A 19,067-nucleotide genomic window follows, 5' to 3' on the forward strand; every position below is an offset into this window, starting at 1 on the left:
AAGCTTAAATGGGTATTACTCAACTCAATTGTTAAGGTTTCTAAGTGGACAATTTAAAACAAACTCATTTTTTTTTTCAGCAACACCTACTAAGAACTGAGTTTAGGCACATTTGAACAAAGATGAATTCATCTTGTGTGACAGATGGATATAAAGTAATTCTACCTTTCCAGTGACCCCTACACCTTTTTATTTTAATAAACTCTATGCATCTGATTTCCCTTCTTCCGTATTTATCCATCCACTTGTATTTACAAGGAGCAAGATTTTTAAGAAAATATCTAACGTACTATTTGATAGCTTTTACTTTTTATGATTTGTTTATTAAAGATTTTATCATTCTAATCTCAATCACAAACATTAATTTAAATATTCCCTGAAAATTCTTCAGAACTATTTTGATATATACAGCGTTTTTTTCCCTAGAGACTTAATTGTTTCCAAGTAATGAGAGAAATAAGTGTGGCTTATGTCTCAGGCTGTCTCTTACTTTCTGCCACCATATCCTTGTTCACCAACACAGACACACACACACACAAAGTGAGCATGCACATGTGAACATACACACAACTCTTAGACTCTGAGTATGTATTATGCTATTACATCAACATTACAAACTGTGACTTCTCTCATGAAGAAATTTGGCAAACCTATAGGAAAAAAGACTATTAGAAGAAAGTGTATTAATTTTTTAAAATTTTCAATTAGGTCTTCAGGAAAACTGAAATGTAGGGATGCCTGGGTAGCTCAGTGGCTGAGTGTCTGCCTTTGGCTCAGGGTATGATCCTGGGGTCATGGGATCGAGCCCTACATTGGGCTCCCATGAGTCTGCTTCTCCCTCTGCCTGGATCTCTGCCTCTCTCCTGGATAAATATTAGAAAGAAAAAAAAAAAAAGAAACTTGAAATGTGAATTCTATGGTTTCTTTAGGAAACAGAGGGAGGCTGACCAAAGCCTGGGAATATTCATCCATCAGCAATTTGTAACATGTTACAGAAGTGAAAGTACACTGTGTCAATCACAGAACAGGAAGACAGTTACTAGCTGGGGGAGTTAGTGAAGACAGACCAAAGAAAGTAGAATTTAAACTTCATTCTGAGGAATTAAAGAAATTTTAGCTTAGCAGAAGCCAGGAATTGGGAGGTGAAAGAGCTGACAGCAAGACAAAATATTCAAACTTTGCAAAGGGGGCTATAGCATGAGATGAATCTGATGAGAGAGACTGAGGTTAAATCATAAAAGGCCTCACAAATCTTAAGATTTTTGGCCTTAATTTCTGAATTTAAGTTAGGGTTGGATGAATCAAGTAGATCACTTTTCTGGTTTGACAGTAAAAAACAAATTGAAGTAGTTTAACAGGAGAATTTAGACTAATTATTTTTTTTAATTTTTTTTATTTATTTATGGTAGTCACAGAGAGAGAGAGAGAGAGAGAGAGAGAGGCAGAGACACAGGCAGAGGGAGAAGCAGGCTCCATGAACCGGGAGCCCGACGTGGGATTCGATCCCGGGTCTCCAGGATACGCCCTGGGCCAAAGGCAGGCGCCAAACCACTGCGCCACGCAGGGATCCCCAGAATTTAGACTAATTAGAAGGCTATTACAGATGGTGGTTGTTCAGACTTCAGAAAGAAGCAAAATGATTTAAAATATATAGTATTATAGTCTATATATTATACTATATAATACATAGTATATGTTAAAGCTATTATAATTCTAATCTTACAAACATTAATTAAAACGTTTATGAAAATAAGGCAAGTAAAATCAACAGAATATGATGGGCAAGTAAAATCTAACATGGCAGGTTAGAGAGAGAGGGAGGTAACAACCATAATTCCTAGGTTTCTCCTAGGCAGAGGAGGAGGGAGAAGCAGGCTCACTGTGAAGCAGGGAGCCCGATGTGGGGCTCAATCCTAGAACCCTGGGATCATGACCTGAACTGAAGGCAGACGCTTAACTGACGGAGCCATCCAGGCACCCTGAGACAGAAATTTTAAGACAGGATATACTCAGCATGTTTTTAATTATTTATTTTTTATATATTTTTAAAGATTTATTTATTTGAGAGAGAGAGAGCAAGTGAGCCTGGGGGGAAGAGGGGAAGAGAGAGGGAGAGAATCTCAAGCAGAATCCATGCTAAGTGTGGAACCCAACAAGGGGCTTGATCCCAGAACCTCAAGATCATAACCTGAGCCAAAATCAAGAGTTGGGTGTTTAACTGACTGAGCCACCCAAGTGTCCCCACTTAAACATGCTTTAATACTGTTCTTTTGGGGGAGGGCTAGAGAAGGACAGAAACTTTTGATGTGAAAAAATAATGGACATATACAAAGTTACTTTTTAAGGCCATGGAACAACTTTTGCAACTTAATTATTCCCAAGAAATGGACAAAATATAAGTAGGTTGAAAAAAGTTTTTATTTTTTTAAGATTTTATTTGAGAGAGAGAACATGAGCAGGGGGAAGGGACAGAGGAAGAGGAGAAGCAGACTCCCCATTGAGAAGGGAACCAGATGTGGGGCTTGATCCCAGGATCATGACCTAAGCTGAAAGCAGATGCTTAACTGACCGAGTCACCCAAGTGCCCCAGTGAAAAAAGTTTTTAAAGATTTTACTTATTTTTTTTATTTTGAGAGGTGGGGCCGGTGGAGAGAGCACAGAGGGAGAGGGAGAAGCAGACATCCCACTGGGCAGAGAGCCTGATGTGGGGCTTGATCCCAAGACCCTGAGGTCATAACCTAAGGTGAAGGCAGTTGCTTAACCAACTGAGCCACCCAGGTGCCCCTGAAAAAAAGTTTTTAAATGAATGTGTGATTAGTCAGGGAAAAAATATCCTAATCCTTTTAAAGTTGATATAATGTGGTAGTAACAGTCAGGAAGAGACAAATGGCTAGCCACTGGTAGAATCTAAAATGACAATGTTTCCACAACTAAAATCTATCCCATACCCTGCAGGAAACCTTATTCTATTACCAGAAAATGTATTAACTGTGCTTATCACGCTCTTCCACTGAAGTCTTCCTAACTACTCATGAGAATGAATGAGTGCCTCTGAGGAGTTTGGTGTAGATACCATGCAGCCCACTATTAAGTCAAAGTTTTCATATATGAATATTTTAATTTGAAAAATATTTGCATTTTTTCATTTGCCTCCATGATATGCTTTAACATAAAATTGGTAACATTTTTTATCACAAGGAAGAGAGATGCTTTAGAAGTTGTGTGACTTCGTGCTGGCACATCACTTTGTATCCCAATTTAAGAATCAGTGTGTTAGATTTAAATTTATGTTCCTCCATAATATAACTATTCCTGTGAGGGTACTTTAATACTGCTATACTTATGAAATCTGCTTCATGATATGGATAGTATATACAGAACCAATGACCAGGTAAATCTAGGATTAAGAATATTTAATGAGTTAAAATTTTGTAGTTAAACTACGAAGGCATTTAATAGTTACAATCAACCATCCAATGATCCTGTCAGAAATGCTGGACTCAGTTGCTTAAATATTGACTTATTAGAGATAACAACTTATTCATCCAGTTATTTGCATACAATAATTCAAAGGGCAAGTAAATGTACAATTAACAAAAATAATCACTATTTTTAATGCACAGAAGCTATATGAGAGGAACTCTTACGGGATTTACAAGCACCTTAAATCCTTGGTTGCAAAACAACGTAAATGTTTTTCCTGCCACTGAATTTTGAAAGATAGTTAAAACAGTAGATTTTATACTGCATATTTTTTATCACAATTTAAAAAGTAGTGGAAGAGAAAAATCTCAGCCTATCTCATTATATAAACCTGTCCCAGAAAGAAGAGTCAGCATCTAGAAAAAACTCAGAAGTACAAGAGAACATGATATATCTGAAGAAGCAAAATTTATATAGGTGGAAGAGACTGAGGCAGAAAGAAACAGGCTGGGGAGATGGGCACTACTGGCTATGCTAAGGATGATGAACTTCAACCTAAGGCCAGTGTGAAGCTTTTATCATATTTTAGAAAGAGGAAGAATGCAAACAAATATGTTTGAAAAGGCATCACTCTAACTGTAAAGTCTTGAGGGAAGCAAAACCTCCTGGTAAGGAGACCAGCTGCGATACTATCCCAGCAATCCAGTTAGGAGATGATAGAAGCATATACAGGAGGACAGTGGTGATAAGAGTACAAATTGAAGATTAATTTGAAAGCTACTTGAGAAATAGATTCTCCAGAACTCTGTGATTAACTAGATTAAGGGAATTAATGGTTTCTGGATTGGGCAACTGAATGGGTCCTACCATCCACTAAGTTAGTGAAGAAGGATTTCATAAATACATATGCCTGTGAACACACATGGATCTACAAGAAAGTTTTTTGTTTTTGTTTTTTAAGAGAGAGAGTGTGACTGTGAGGTGGGGAGGAGCCAAGGGAGAGAGAGAATATTAAGCAGGCTCCATGTCTAGCACCCAGCCCAACATGGGGTTTGATCTCACAACCCTGAGATCATGACCTAAGCCAAAATCAAGAGTCAGATGTTTAACTGACTGAGCCACTCAGGTGCCCTTCTTTTTAATAGCTATATAGAATTCAATTGAATGCAGCATACCTATAATTCAACACAAGATGTGAACTATTTTAACAAATTCTTTTAACTTTTCTAATTATACAAACAAATGAGAAAAGATGCAGGCTTTTTTTTCCCCAAAGAATAAAGCTGCAAATATCTACAAAACACCTTTCACCCATTTTTAGCTGCCTCGAGGTAACCCCCCAATACCACCACCAATGGCAGAGGATCATTACCAAAAATCAATACTACCAAGGAATGGAAGTCAAAACCCAAATTTATAGCTCAAAATTTTAGCCATTAATCCATTAAGCATTCTTAACCCCCAAAACTAAGGGTTTTCAGTTAACAATTTTCTGACAAAGCCATTTTATAAATATATTTAATAAAACTAATATGTGAAATAGGTGTATGTCACACACACACACACACATATATATTTATTACTAAGGGAGGGCAAAAAGGAAATGGGTAAAAACAATGAGTATTACATATTTTCACATAACAGAAATTTACTCTGTTTCTATTTCTACCCCAATACCATACCTTACTCTAAGTACAGTGAATGAGCCATCCTTCATTCCAAGGGCAAGATGGATTCCATCCACATTTACAGCTGCGCAACGAATTGGTTCTTCCATATTACACCTTGCTATTAGTGCATGATCTACTAGGCTCCATATCCTGTAACATTTAGTTAAAAATAAATAATTAACTAATGTATGCTTATAAATGATGAACTCTATGAAAAGATTTTGGTTAAAATAATCATTTCAGGTTAAGAAAGTAATATAAATCTAGATTTTTAACCATATGCTTTGTGGCAAGGAGTTCTTCTCTATGAAAATAGGAATATTGTTCATACTTCAAAAGATAAGAGCCACCTGGGTGGCTCAGTGTTGGGCATCTGCCTTTGGTTCAGGTTGTAATCCCGGGGTTCTGAGATTGAGTCCCACATCAGGCCCCTACAGGGAGCCAGCTTCTCCTTCTGCCTATGTCTCTGCTTCTCTGTCTCTCATGAATAAATAAATATTAAAAAAAAAGAACTCTATAACAAAGTAGAAAATGGCCACTGTTTGACCCAAAGGGCAAAGAAAAAATATTAATGAAGGTTAATATTTTGAAGTTATAATAAAAAATTTCACATAAAAACTTATGGGACTCAGCTGAAATAGTACTTAAGAGGAACTTTAAATACAGATAATATAAAAACACATGCTACAACTTGATGAACTAGATATCTACTAGATATCTAGATAACTACAACTAGATATCTACCCCAAGAGGTTAGGAAAAGATCGGAAATATTAGATTTTTAAATGTTTTATAGTAATATCTTTTTTTAAAAGGCAGTATCTTTCAAAAAATCTATTTGTTGATGTTAAAATTATATAAATTATATATATTGTGTTTATAGCTAGAAAATGTTATCTTTTAAATTCCAATAATTTCTCCATATTTTCCTTTTGATTTTCTACATATGCAATTATAACCCCTTCCTTCCAATTCAATATCTATATACAAGTATATTATACATATATATTTAGCCTTACTATACTGACAAAGACTTCTAGTCTATAGCTGAATATAATGGTGACAAACATAATGGTGAAAGTGGACATCACGGTCTTTTTCCTGATTCCAAAGGAAAATTTTCAATATTTCAACAAAAATATATTTACTACAGACTTTATGCTCTGCCAAAGGGCTCGGCAAACCACAGCCTGTGGTCCAAACTGGAACCACTGACTGTTTTTGTACAGTCTGGAAAGTCAAGAATGGATTTTACATTTTTAAATGGTTGGGAAACAATAACATCTTGAGACATGAGAGAATTATAGGAAATTCAATTTCAGTGCCTATAAATGAGGTTTCATGGAAACATAGCCACACTTTTTGTTTACATAGCCACACTTTTTGTTTACATATTGTCCATGGCTGCTTTCATATTAGAGGAGTGGAGCTGTTGCAAAAGGGATGACAACACTCATATCACCTAGCACTGATTCTTTCACACACTACAAATTGCAGGGACATAATTGATGGAATTTTGAGTGTAGGTGTGCTAAATACATACATCCATTGTGTAAAAATGAGAAGAAAAAGAGAAAAGTAAACTTCAAATGTTTCATTTTTAAGGAACAAAGGAGCATATGTTACACTGTTATTGAATCAGATAGTAAAGCATTGTATTTATCATGCAATGACACTATAGTTGCCCTAAAAAATACAGATATAGATGAACATTACTAGACTAAGCACTCCTGGTGAGATCTTTGACTCACAGTAAGGTAATGATCAGAAAAATCAGAATTTAAAAATTAAAATGAGATTTCAACAAAAGTAAATTTCTGAGTGGCTTGTTAACAAACAAGGAAAGCTGTTTATTGGTAATGGATTAACTATATCATTTTAAATTGCAGAGGCTAAAGAAATGTGTCCTGAGAAAATAAATTTAAGATTATTAGTTTTTAGGCGAAAACAGTCTCTCAAAAAGTTGAGGATGTTGGGAAAACCACCAAGAGTTAATTAAAAAACAAGATGAATAATGTTGGGTGGTTTCCTTGGATTGTGTTAAGTCAATAGATGTTACCCATACTACTGAATTGATTATTCAAGGAGTCAATGCCAAGTTTAAAGTGATGAAGAATGAGCTTCTATGACTAGCTGGTGTTGAAATCAATGTTTTCAAAGATGTAAGTCAGAAAGAACTAAACCAATACATAAGGTGGAATCAGATGGTGGTGAAAAACATGGATGGAAAAAAAATGGTCTAGGCAAATTTACAAAACCTATAAAAATGTAAGGTGTTAAAAAAAAGCCTGTGGTTATGATTATTCATTGTATTATTCTTTGGCAAGTATTTTGCAACAAAACAAAAATATGTTTTTGAACCAGCAGTGTTAACAATGAACTTCATTTCATTTTGGCAATTTAACTATTATTAGTTCTGAAGTTTTGTCAGGAATAGAAGCTCAAAATTCTGACATGCTATACCACACAGCAGTTAGTGGCTTAACAGGGGTAAGGTTTTATTGTGCTTTTTTATCTTTAAAGATTTAATTTATTTATTCATGAGAGACACACACACACAGAGGCAGAGACACAGGCAGAGAGAGAAGTAGGCTCCATGCAGGGAGCCTGATGTGGGACTCGATCCCAGGATTCCAGGATCATGCCCTGAGCCTAAGGCAGATGCTCAACCCGAGTCACCCAGGCGTCCCTGTGCTTTGTTAATCTCAAAGAATGAAATTTTTCTGAACCAGAACTGCCCTCAACAACTGAGTAGCTTTGGAAATTAACTTTCACTGCAGGTTTGATACTATTTCTTAATGAATTCAATCAAAATCTATAAGGCAAAAGCAGCACTTATACTCAAAACTTACACTGTGATAAAGTTATTTGGACAAGAACTAATGGTGTTTAAATAACATCATCAAGCAGTTTTAGTCTATTCTTCCTGGGCTACAAAAAGTTGAAATAAGATTTCTATTCCCACACAAATTTGCAGGGGATATCTTTTTTCAGAGCCTAATGTTCTATTAGAGTATGCTGACCTACTCTCCTTGGATGGGCCCTGGGGTCTCTTGACATCTGCTCCCATGTCCTAGGAAAAAGCCACAACAAAGCCCAAGTTTAGTCAAATAAAGAAAAATGCCTCCCAGGGAAAGTGGGGTTGGCCCACTGGTGCTCCTAAATTCCCATTTTCTTTCATTATTTGGCTAGTAGATCCTTAATATCTCAACTGTTCCTTGAATATTGTACATTTTAACCAGGATTTTTAAATTGTTTTCAATATGAGTTCCTTCCAAATAACTTGCCCATCAACAGCAGAAATAGAAGTCTCATCAATTTCAAAAGGACCAGCTGTGGGATGCCTGGGTGGCTCAGCAACTGAGTGTATGCCTTTGACTCAGGTTGTGATCCTGGGGTCCTGGGATTGAGTGCCATACTGGGTTCCCCACAGGGAGCCTGCTTCTCCCTCTGCCTATGTCTCTGCCTCTCTCTGTCTCTCATGAATAAATAAAATCTTAAAAAAAAAAAAAGAAAGAAAAAAGGATCAGTTGCCTTTTTTTCAACAGCTATGCAGCAACTGGTAATAGCAGTTCTCCTAAAATGAACTAGAAGATAGTTCCTAGCAAAGTACATGGATAAAGTGTAGCCCCACACTAAATTTCTAGGTGGACACAGAGCTATGGCATCTCCCATCCCCATAAAACTGAGCAGCATATTAATTAAGGAGGGCACATGATATAATGAGCACTGGGTATTATATAAGACTGATGAATCGCTGACCTCTACCTCTGAAACCAGTAATACATTATGTTAATTTAATTTAAATAAATTTTTTAAAATTATAACTCAAAAACAAAAACACAAACACACAAAACTGAGTAGCACAATGACATAAAACATCATGACTAACATATCATTTTAAAAATCAGTATTTATCTGTAAAGAATGAGGCCGTATCCTACCTCATTTCTTAAATTTAAAATAAAAAACAATGTACTTCAGTACATTATTTTAATGTACTGAATGTACTTTAAAAGTACATTAATGTACTTTAATGTACTGAAGAATATATTGAAAAATGTTTTAACTTTGCAGATTTCTCTATGATAGTAAACTCAGACTTCAGAAAATATTAAATTCATAAAACAAAATAACAAAAAAGTTTGTGTGGCAAAAAAACAACCTAAGCAAAGTAAAAAGTAACAAATTGGTGAAAATTATTTGCAACTTACATCAGAATTAATATCCATAACAAGAAAAACCTTGCTAAAAATAAAGGAGGAAATAATCTGTAACCCTACAAAAAATGGCAAGAAATGTGAATAGATCATACAAAGCATTCCAGGGAACCAACTATGGTTGTAAACTAGTAAATGGGAAGGAATTACGCACTTTCCTGTTCTCCTGTACACACTGTACCCAGGATAACCAAATAGTTGATGAGGAGAAATTCTTTTTATAAAAATATAATTGTTAAGAAATGAATATGAGTGATGAAGTTAAAATACCACCATATGAAACTTTTTTTTTTTTTAAGATTTTATTTATCCATTCATGAGAGACACACACGGAGAGAGAGGACGAGACACAGGCAGAGGGAGAAGCAAGCTCCATGCAGGGAGCCTGACGTGGGACTTGATCCTGAGTCTCCAGGATCACTCCCTGGGCTGCAGGCGGCGCTAAACAGCTGCGCCACGGGGGCTGCCCAAAAAATTTAAATATTACAATGGTTTGTAACTCTCTAATGGGCCACAGTACAAAAACAGATATGTACTTTTTCATGGTGTTAAAATTTCATGTGAGGCAGATGTGATTTGCCTCTCTGATGTGATTTCTCTGTGTGTGTGTGTCTTTCATGAATAAATAAAAAAAATCTAAAAATTCTCATTAGAAAAGCAATACTTTAGTATATGTGCTGCCGAAGCGAGCACTAGAAAAGCAATACTTTAAAAAGGTTGAGAAACTTTGATCTAGATAATAACCATCAATAGCTAATATGATTTTATTTTATTAATTTTTAAAGATATTATTTATTTTTGAGAGACACGGGGGGGGGGGGGCAGAGACAAAGGCAAAGGGAGAAGCAGGCTCCATGCAGGGAGCCTGACGTGGGACTCAATCCTGGGTCTCCAGGATCAGGTCCCCGAGGCTGAAGGTGGCACTAAACCTCTGAAGCCACCTGGGCTGCCTGCTAATATGATTTTAAAAAGAGATTACAGGGCATCCTGGGTGGCTCAGTGGTTTAGCGCCGCCTTCAGCCCCAGGCCTGATCCTGGAGACCGGAAATCGAGTCCCACGTCGGGCTCCCTGCGTGGAGCCTGCTTCTCCCTCTGCCTGTGTCTCTACCTCTCTCTCTCTCTCTGTGTCTCTCATGAATAAATAAATAAAATCTTAAAAAAAGAAAGATATTACATATTAGATATCATCAAACAGAGATACACATTATCATGTAGGAAATATTCTTGGTGAAAATTCATAACTGTGTCTCATCAAATCTCTAGACCTACTTATCTATCAATTTATACAATACAGGGAAGAGAGAATATATTAAAAAACACCGAGCATGCAATTAGCCAAATCCAGAATGTGGGGAACTCTGGAGGATGAATATTCAGTTTCTTCAACAAAAAAATTGTAAGAATAAAAAAGGGAGGGAAGAAGGAAGCTACAGAAGATTTAAAGGACACATCAACAACTGCAGTATATGGACCTTCTTTGGAGCCAAACTCTAAGAAGCCAAAGGAATGCTGTGTGAAAACAGTATTGTGGTGATATTTAACATTATCTTTTATAGACACAAAAATATTTACAGGTGAAATGGGGGCAAAAAAATCAATGACAGGTGGACAAAATATCTCAATTCATGTAACTGTTGAACACTTCTTAAAATTTAGTGTACATCATCTCCACTTGGAAATGTTATCAAACCGTGAATTAATGAATTTCTGATACTTGGTTCTGGGTAAGGCATAAGAATTTGCTTCTCTTACAAGGAATATTGATACTGCTGGTTCAGGAACCACAGGAGAACCACTATAATAGACAACAGGCTAATTTCTTTAAAATGTAGACATTAGATGTAGATCTAACGTTTAAAATGTAGATGTTAGATCGTATTTTAAAGTAATTAGAGAAAGACCAATAAACTAATAGAAAACAGGAAAAGAGCTTGCCAGACAGGACAAAGAAAAAAAAAATACAAATGTCCTCTAAACCAATGTAAACATACTCAGTACCCCCTCAATAGGAGAGAAATGCATGTTTTCACAACATAAGAAATTACCTCTCATCTTTTGGGATAATAATCAGTGCTGCCAAGGGTATGGGAAAACAGGCACTGCCATACATTGCTGACAGGTATATAAATTGTTATTGCCTCTCTATATGGCATTAACTATTAAAATTTAAAAAATATATATATATCATTTAAACACTTAGAAGTTAGGACCCCTGGGTGGCTCAGCAGTTGAGCATCTGCCTTTGGCTCAGGGTGTGATTCCGTTATTCCTAGGATTGAGTCCCGCATTGGGCTCCCCACAGGGACCCTGCTTCTCCTCCCTCTGCCTGTGTCTCTGCCTTTCTTTCTGTGTTTCTCATGAATAAATAAATAAAATATTTTTTAAAAAGTCCTATTAAAAAAAACACTTAGAAGTTACCATAAATATATACATAATTACAACATGTACATAATAGCATACGAAAAATGATATTCATTATAAGCATTGTACTTAATAGCACAAAACTGGAGGAACCTGAAGTCTCATCAATAATGGACTAGGACGATGGCAGAATAGGAGAATTCGGAGTTCACCTTCTCCCATGTACACATGGAAGCAACAGCTACATATAATGCAAGTCACTCTAAAAATAACCTGAAGATTAGCAGAACAGATCAACTACTGCTAAAGACACAGAGTAGCAGCCAAAATGAGGTTTGGAGGACCAGAGACATGGTCAGGTAACCACCCCACCCCCATGGCCCAGCTACCCACAAGCAGGAGGAATGTCGCATGTATGGAGGTCCACCCGGAGGAGCAAGGGGATGAAGTCCTTAAAGAAGGACTAAGGGCCTCTAAGCCCTAGGTCCTGCACTGGAAAGGTGAGCCCCTGGCTTTGAAAATAAGTGGGGCTTAACTCCAGCAGCTCTGAAAATCATTAATCAGTTAAATCAAAAGATTTAACTGCAGGAGAGCCAGAGGGAGGGTTACTGATTCTCAGTAACTTAAAGGGACCAGCACACTTTATCACTTGGTCAGAGACCCAGCGAAGAAGCAGCAGTTTGAAAAGCACCTGGGTTATATTCAAGAGACTTACTAATTTTAGAGTACATGCTGGAGGGGCAGGAATCTTTAGGAGCTTTCTCTGGGAATGAAGTACCAGCAGGTATTATTTTCTTGTCCTCCTTCAGCCTAGCTGACACTCTATATTTATCTTGCTAGCACTACTTGGCCTGCAGTGGGATTCCCCTATGGCCCCATCTCACCCAACCTACCTGCCCTGGCAGGTACGCCTCCAAAGTGACCTCCACTCCACCACACCTGGCAAGCAGCCTATTAGGGATGGTACCTCCCCAAAGTGACAAGCACCGTGCCACACCTGGTAGCCTAGGCCAGACAAGTGTTCCTCCAAAATGATTCTTGCAGCAGGGAAGGGTGGCCAGCCCCACCTACCAGCATGCCCATATCAGCTGTGACCCAATCACAATAAGATGGTGCACACAGCCCACACAGGGACACCGCTGAGGCATCTGGTTCTAGTGACCAGGGGAGATTACACTAATGGGCTCTGCAGGACACCGTCTACATAAGGCCCTCATGTAGACCAGGAAAAACCAGGAAACATAGCTGAACTACCTAATATATAGAAATAAACACAGATGGGATCCCTGGGTGGCGCAGCGGTTTGGCGCCTGCCTTTGGCCCAGGGCGCGATCCTGGAGACCCGGGATCGAATCCCACATCGGGCTCCCAGTGCATGGAGCCTGCTTCTCCCTCTGCCTGTGTCTCTGCCTCTCTCTCTCTCTCTCTGTGACTATCATAAAAAAAAAAAAAAAAAAAAGAAATAAACACAGAGTCAGACAAAATGAGACAAAGGAATATGAAGATGTTCCAAATGAAAGAACAAGACAAAACCTCAGCCAAAGAACTAAACAAAATGGAAGAAAGCAATCTTTCTGATAAGCAATCTTTCTGATTTCAAACTAATGGTCATAAAGATACTCACCAGACTTGAAACAAGATAAGATGAACTTATTGAGAACTTCAACAAAGAGAAAATATAAAGAACTAACCAGAGCCGAAGAATACAACTGCACTGAAAAACACACTAAAGGGAAGCAACAGCAGATTAGAGGGTGTAGAAGAAAGGGTCAATACTGGAAGATCAGTAATCTGGGTCATGGAAAGCACCCAAGCTGAATGGCAGAAAGAAAAAGGAGTTTTTAAAGAATGAAGATGGGTTAGGGACCCATGCAACATCAAGTATACCAACATTTGCATTATAGGGGTCCCAGAAGGAGAAGAAAGAGAGTAAAGGGCAGAAAATTTACTTGAAGAAAGAACTGAAAACTCCCCTAACCTGAGTAAGGAAAAAGACATCCAGGTCCAGGAAGCACAGAGAGCTCCAAACAAGTTGACCCAAGAAGTCCACACCAACACACAATAATTAAACTGGTAAAAGTTAAAGACACAAGGGCATCTTAGAAGCAGCAAAAGAAAAGCAACTAGTTAAATACAAGGGAAACCCCACAAGGAAATCAGTTGACTTTTCAGCAGACACTTTGCAGGCCAAAAGAGAATGACATGAAACATGCAAAGTACTGAAAGGAAAAAAATTTAAAACCAAGAATAATCTCCCAGGCAAGATTATCATTCAGAACTGAAGAGAGAGAGTTTCCCAAACAAAAATTAAAGGAGCTCATCACCACTAAACTAGCCTTATAGGAAAGGTTGAGGGACTTCTTTAAGCAGAAAAGGCCATAACTAGACATATTATGAAAGGAAAAATTTTCACTGGTAAAAGCAAACACATAGTAAAGGTAGCATATCAATCACTTATAAAGCTACTATGAGGACTAAAAGATAAAAGTAGGTAAATCAATTATATCTACAAAAATTAGGTACGGGATACACAGACTAAAAGATGTAAATATTGGGGGATCCCTGGGTGGCGCAGCGGTTTGGCGCCTGCCTTTGGCCCAGGGTGCGATCCTGGAGACCTGGGATCAAGTCCCACATCGGGCTCCCGGTGCATGGAGCCTGCTTCTCCGTCTGCCTGTGTCTCTGCCTCTCTCTCTCTCTCTCTGTGACTATCATAAATAAATAAAAATTAAAAAAAAAAGATGTAAATATGATATCACAAACTATAGAATGCAAAATAAATATGAAGTGCTTTTATAATTTTTTTAAAAGTAGGCTCCATGCCCAGCCTGGAGCCCAACTCAGGGCTTGAACTCACACACCTGAGATCAAGAGTTGGACACTTAATTGACTGAGCCACCCAGGAGCTCCTATCATGCTTTTAAAATGGACTTGAACTTAAGTGACCAGCAACTTAATATACACTGCTATATATTAGAATGTTAAATTTAAACCTCATGGTAACCACAAATCAAAACCTATAATAGATACACAAAAAATGAGAAAGTAATCTAAATGTAACACTAAAGAAGGTTATCAAACCACATGGGAAGAAAGCAAAAGAAAGGAACAAAGAAGAATGAAAACCAGAAAAGAGTTAACAAAATGGCAATAAGTACATACCTAGCAATAATTGTGTTTTAATTTTATTTTTTAATTTTTATTTTATCTTAATTTCAGTATAATTAATATACAGTGTTATATTCATTTCAGGTGTACAACACAGTTATCCAACAATTCCATATATTACTTAATGCTCATCAAATTAGTGTACTTTTAATCCCCTTCACCTATTTCACCCATTCCCCCCATCCATCTCCTCTTAGGTAACAATTTGTTCTCTATACTTAGTCTATTTTTGGTTTGCCTTTGTTTTCCCCACCTCATTAATTTGTTTTGTTTCTTAAATTACACAGATGAGTGAAAGCACATGGTATCAGTCTTTCTCTGACTGGCTTATTTTGCTTAGCATATAGTCTCTAGATCTATCCATATTGCAAATGGCAATATTTCATGTTTTATGGCTGAATAATATTCCATTGTATGCATATACCACCTCTTCTTTATCCATTCATCTATTGATGGACACACCTAGGTATCTTCCATAACTTGGCTATTGTAAACGATGCTAAAATAAACACAAGAGTGCACATAGCCCTCTGAATAAGTGTTTTTATATTCTTTGGGTAAATATTCAGCAGTGCAATTACTGAATAGTACAGTAGTTCTATTTTTAATTTTTTGGGGAACCTTCACACTGTTTTCCACAATAGCTGTACCAGCTTGCATTTCCAGTGCACAAGGGTTCCTATTTCTCTACATCCTTGTCTACGCTTGTTTCTTTCACTTTTGACTTTAGCCATTCTGACAGCTGTGAGATGATATCTTACTGTGGTTTTCATTTGCATTGCCCTGATGATGATATTGAGCATCTTTTCATGTATCTGTTGGCCATTTGGATGTCTTCTTTACAGAAATGTCTGTTCATGTCTATTTTTTAATTGCAATCATTTAGTTTTTGGTTGATGAGGTGTATGAACTCTTTATATATTTTAGATAACAAGCCCTTTCTTGGATATGTCATTTGCAAATATCTTCTCCCATTCAGTAGGTTTTTTAGTTTTGTTGGTTGTTTACCTTGCTGTGCAGAAGCTTTTTATTTTGATATAGTCATAATAGTTTATTTTTGCTTTTGTTTCCCTTGCTTCAGAAGACATATGGAGGGGGTGCCTGTGTGGCTCAGTTAAGTTTCTGCCTTCGGCTCAGGTCATGATTTCAGGGTCCTGGGATCGAGTCCTGAATCAGACTCCCTACCCAGCTGGGAGTTTACTTCACCCTCTGCCTGATGCTCCCCCTGCTTATGCTATCAAATATATAAATAAAATCTTTTAAAAAAAGTAAGACATATCTAGAAAGATGTTGTTGTGGCCAACGTCAGAGACATTACTGCCTGTGCTCTCTTCTAGGATTTTTATGGTTTCAGGTCTCACATTTAGGTTTTTAATCCATTTTGAGTTTGGTTTGGTATAAGAAAGAAGTCCAGTTTCATTCTTTTATAGGTAGCTGTCCATTTTTCCCAATACCATTTGTTGAAGAGACTTTTTCCCCTTCCATATTCTTGCTTCCGTGATCAAAGACTAATTGATTTTATAATTAAGCATTTATTTCTGGGTTTCTATTCTGTTCCATTGATGTATGTGTCTGTTTTTGTGTCAGTACCACACTGTCTTGATTACCATAGCTTTATGATGTAATCCTAACTTCAGAACTGTGATACCTCCAGTTTTTTCCTTTTCTAGATTGCTTTAGGTACTCAAGGTCTTTTGTGGTTCCATAAAAATTTTAGGATTATTTGTGCTAATTCTGTGAAAAATGCTGTTGGTATTTATATGGGGATTGCATCAAATCTTTGAGTAGTATAGATATTTTAACAATATTTGTTCTTTTCTAATCAATGAGCATGGAATGTCTATTTCTTTGTGTCATTTCCAATTTCTTTTATCAAAGTTTTATAGTTCTCAGAGTACAGGTCTCTCTGGTTAGGTGATTCCTATTTTATTATTTTCAGTACAACTGTAAATGGGATTTTCTAAATTTGTTTCTGTTGTTTCAATATTAGTGCATAGAAATGCAACAGATTTCTGTACATTGATTTTGTAAACTGTGACCTTACTATATTCAAGGTTCTAGCAGGTTTTGGCATTTAGTTTCCTATATATGATAATCATGTCATCTGCAAAAAGTGAAAATTTTACTTCTTTCTTACCAATCTGGGTGCCTTTTATCCCTTTCTCTTGTCTGACTCCTGTCTAGGAGTTACCATCTATGTTGAATAAAAGTGGTAAGTGTAGACATTCTTGTCTTGTTCCTGATCTTAGGGGAAAAGCTCTGTTTTTCCCTACTGAATACGTTAGCTGTGGGTTTTTTATACATGGCCTTTATTATGTTATGTTTCCTCTAAACCTACTTTGTTGAGGGTTTTTATCATGAAAAGATGTTGTACTTTGCCAAATGCTTTTTCTGTTTCTGTTAAAACAGATGCAGATCATATATTTAACCTTTCTCTTATTTTTTTTAACCTTTCTCTTATTGATGTGATGTATCACATTGATTGATTTGCAAATACTGATCACCCTTGCATCCCAGGAATAAATCCCACCTGATTGTGACGAATGATTTTTTTAAAATGTATTGTTGGTTTTGGTTTGCTAATATTTTATTCAGGATTATCACATCTATGTTCTTCAGAGATATTGGCCTGTTTGTGGTGTCTTTACCTGTTTTTTTTTACAAAGGTAATGCTGTCCAATTGAATGAATTTGAAAGTTTTCTTTCCTCTTCTATTTTCTTGGAAAAGTTTGAGAAGAATAGGTATTAACTCTTCTTTAAGTGTTTGATGAAATAACCATTCATCTGACTTTTGTTTGTTGGGAGTATTTGCATTACAATTAATTTCTTTGCTGGTGATCAGTCTGTTCAAATTTTCTATTTCTTCTGTTTCAGTTTTGATGGGTTACATGTTTCTAGGAATTTATCCATTTCTTCTATGTTGTCCAGTTTGTTGGTATATTATTTTTCATACTATTCTCTTACTATCCTTTGTATTTCTGATGGTGTCTGTTATTTTTCATCTTTCATTTCTGATTTTGCTTGAATCCTTTCTCTCTCTCCTGCCCCCCTTCTTTTGATGAGTTAAGAGATTTATCAATTTTGTTGATCTTTTCAAAGAACCAGCTCCTGGTTTCACTGATCTGTTCTAGTGTTCAATTACTATGTCATTTATTTCTGCTTTAATTATTTGTCATTTCCTTCCTTCTGCTGGATTTGGGTTGTGTTTGTTCTTTTTCTAGCTCCTTCTAGAGTCTGGTTATGATGTTTGACATTTTTCTTGCTTCTTGAGGTAGGCCTGTATTGCTATACAATTGCTATACAATTGCTAGGCCTAGAACTGCTTTTGCTGCATCCCAAAGATTTTGGACCATTGTGTTTTCAATTTCATTTGTCTCCATATATTTTTTTATTTCCTCTTTGAGTTCTTGGTTGACCCAATCATTGTTTTTTTTTTTTTTTTTAAGATTTTATTTACTTATTCATGATAGACACAGAGAGAGAGAGGCAGAGACACAGGCAGAGGGAGAAGCAGACAGAGGGAGAAGCAGGCTCCATGCTGGGAGCCCAACGAGGATCGTGCCCTGGGCCAAAGGCAGGCGCCAAACCGCTGAGTCACCCAGGGATCCCCCCAATCATTGTCTTTTTCTTTTTACTTCTAAGATTTTATTTAAATTCAGTTAACATACAGTGTAGTTTTAGTTTCAGGAGTAAATTCAGTAATTCATCACTTATACATATAACACTCAGTGCTCATCACAAGTGCCCTCCTTAACCCCCATGACTCATTTAACCCATTCCTTACCTACCTCCCCTCCACCAATTCTCAGTTTGTTCTCTTACAGTTAAGAGTCTCTTAGGTTTGCCTTCCTCTCCATATTTGCCTTTATTTTTCCTTCCCTTCCCTTAAGTTTATCTGTTTTGCTTCTTAAGCTCCACAAGTAAAATGATATGGTATTTATCTTTCTCTGACTGACTTATTTCACTTAGCATAATACCCTCTGGTTCCATTCACATTGTTGCAAATGGCAAGATTTCATTCTTTCTGATGGCTGAGTAATATTCCATTGTATATACATACCATATCTTCTTTATCCATTCATCAGTCAATGGACATCTGGGCTCTTTCCATAATTTCGCTGTCGTTGATAGTGCTGCTACAAACACTGGAATGCATGTGCCCCTTCGAATGAGTACTTTTGTATGCTCTGGATAAATACCTAGTATTGCAATTACTGGGTCATAG

General features: G+C 36.9%; 2 protein-coding genes across 14 annotated transcripts in view; one reads left to right on the forward strand and one right to left on the reverse strand.

Annotated features, from left to right (window-relative positions):
• Positions 1-19,067, reverse strand: part of EML5 (EMAP like 5) — a 183,566-nt gene that overhangs the window by 116,185 nt on the left and 48,314 nt on the right. For all 13 annotated transcript variants that reach the window (XR_007412490.1, XR_007412491.1, XR_007412492.1 and 10 more), the window contains one exon: positions 5,106-5,243. Coding sequence is in view for 10 of the 13 variants with exons in the window: in XM_049113388.1 (XP_048969345.1) it covers positions 5,106-5,243 (138 nt within the window). In the remaining 3 variants the exon portion in view is untranslated. The remainder of the gene's footprint in view (positions 1-5,105; positions 5,244-19,067) is intronic.
• TTC8 (tetratricopeptide repeat domain 8) overlaps positions 1-19,067 on the forward strand; it is a 204,525-nt gene that overhangs the window by 53,548 nt on the left and 131,910 nt on the right. The gene's annotated exons all lie outside the window — the stretch shown is intronic.

Source organism: Canis lupus, chromosome 8 (assembly GCF_003254725.2).
Source record: "Canis lupus dingo isolate Sandy chromosome 8, ASM325472v2, whole genome shotgun sequence".
Lineage (NCBI taxonomy): Eukaryota > Metazoa > Chordata > Mammalia > Carnivora > Canidae > Canis > Canis lupus.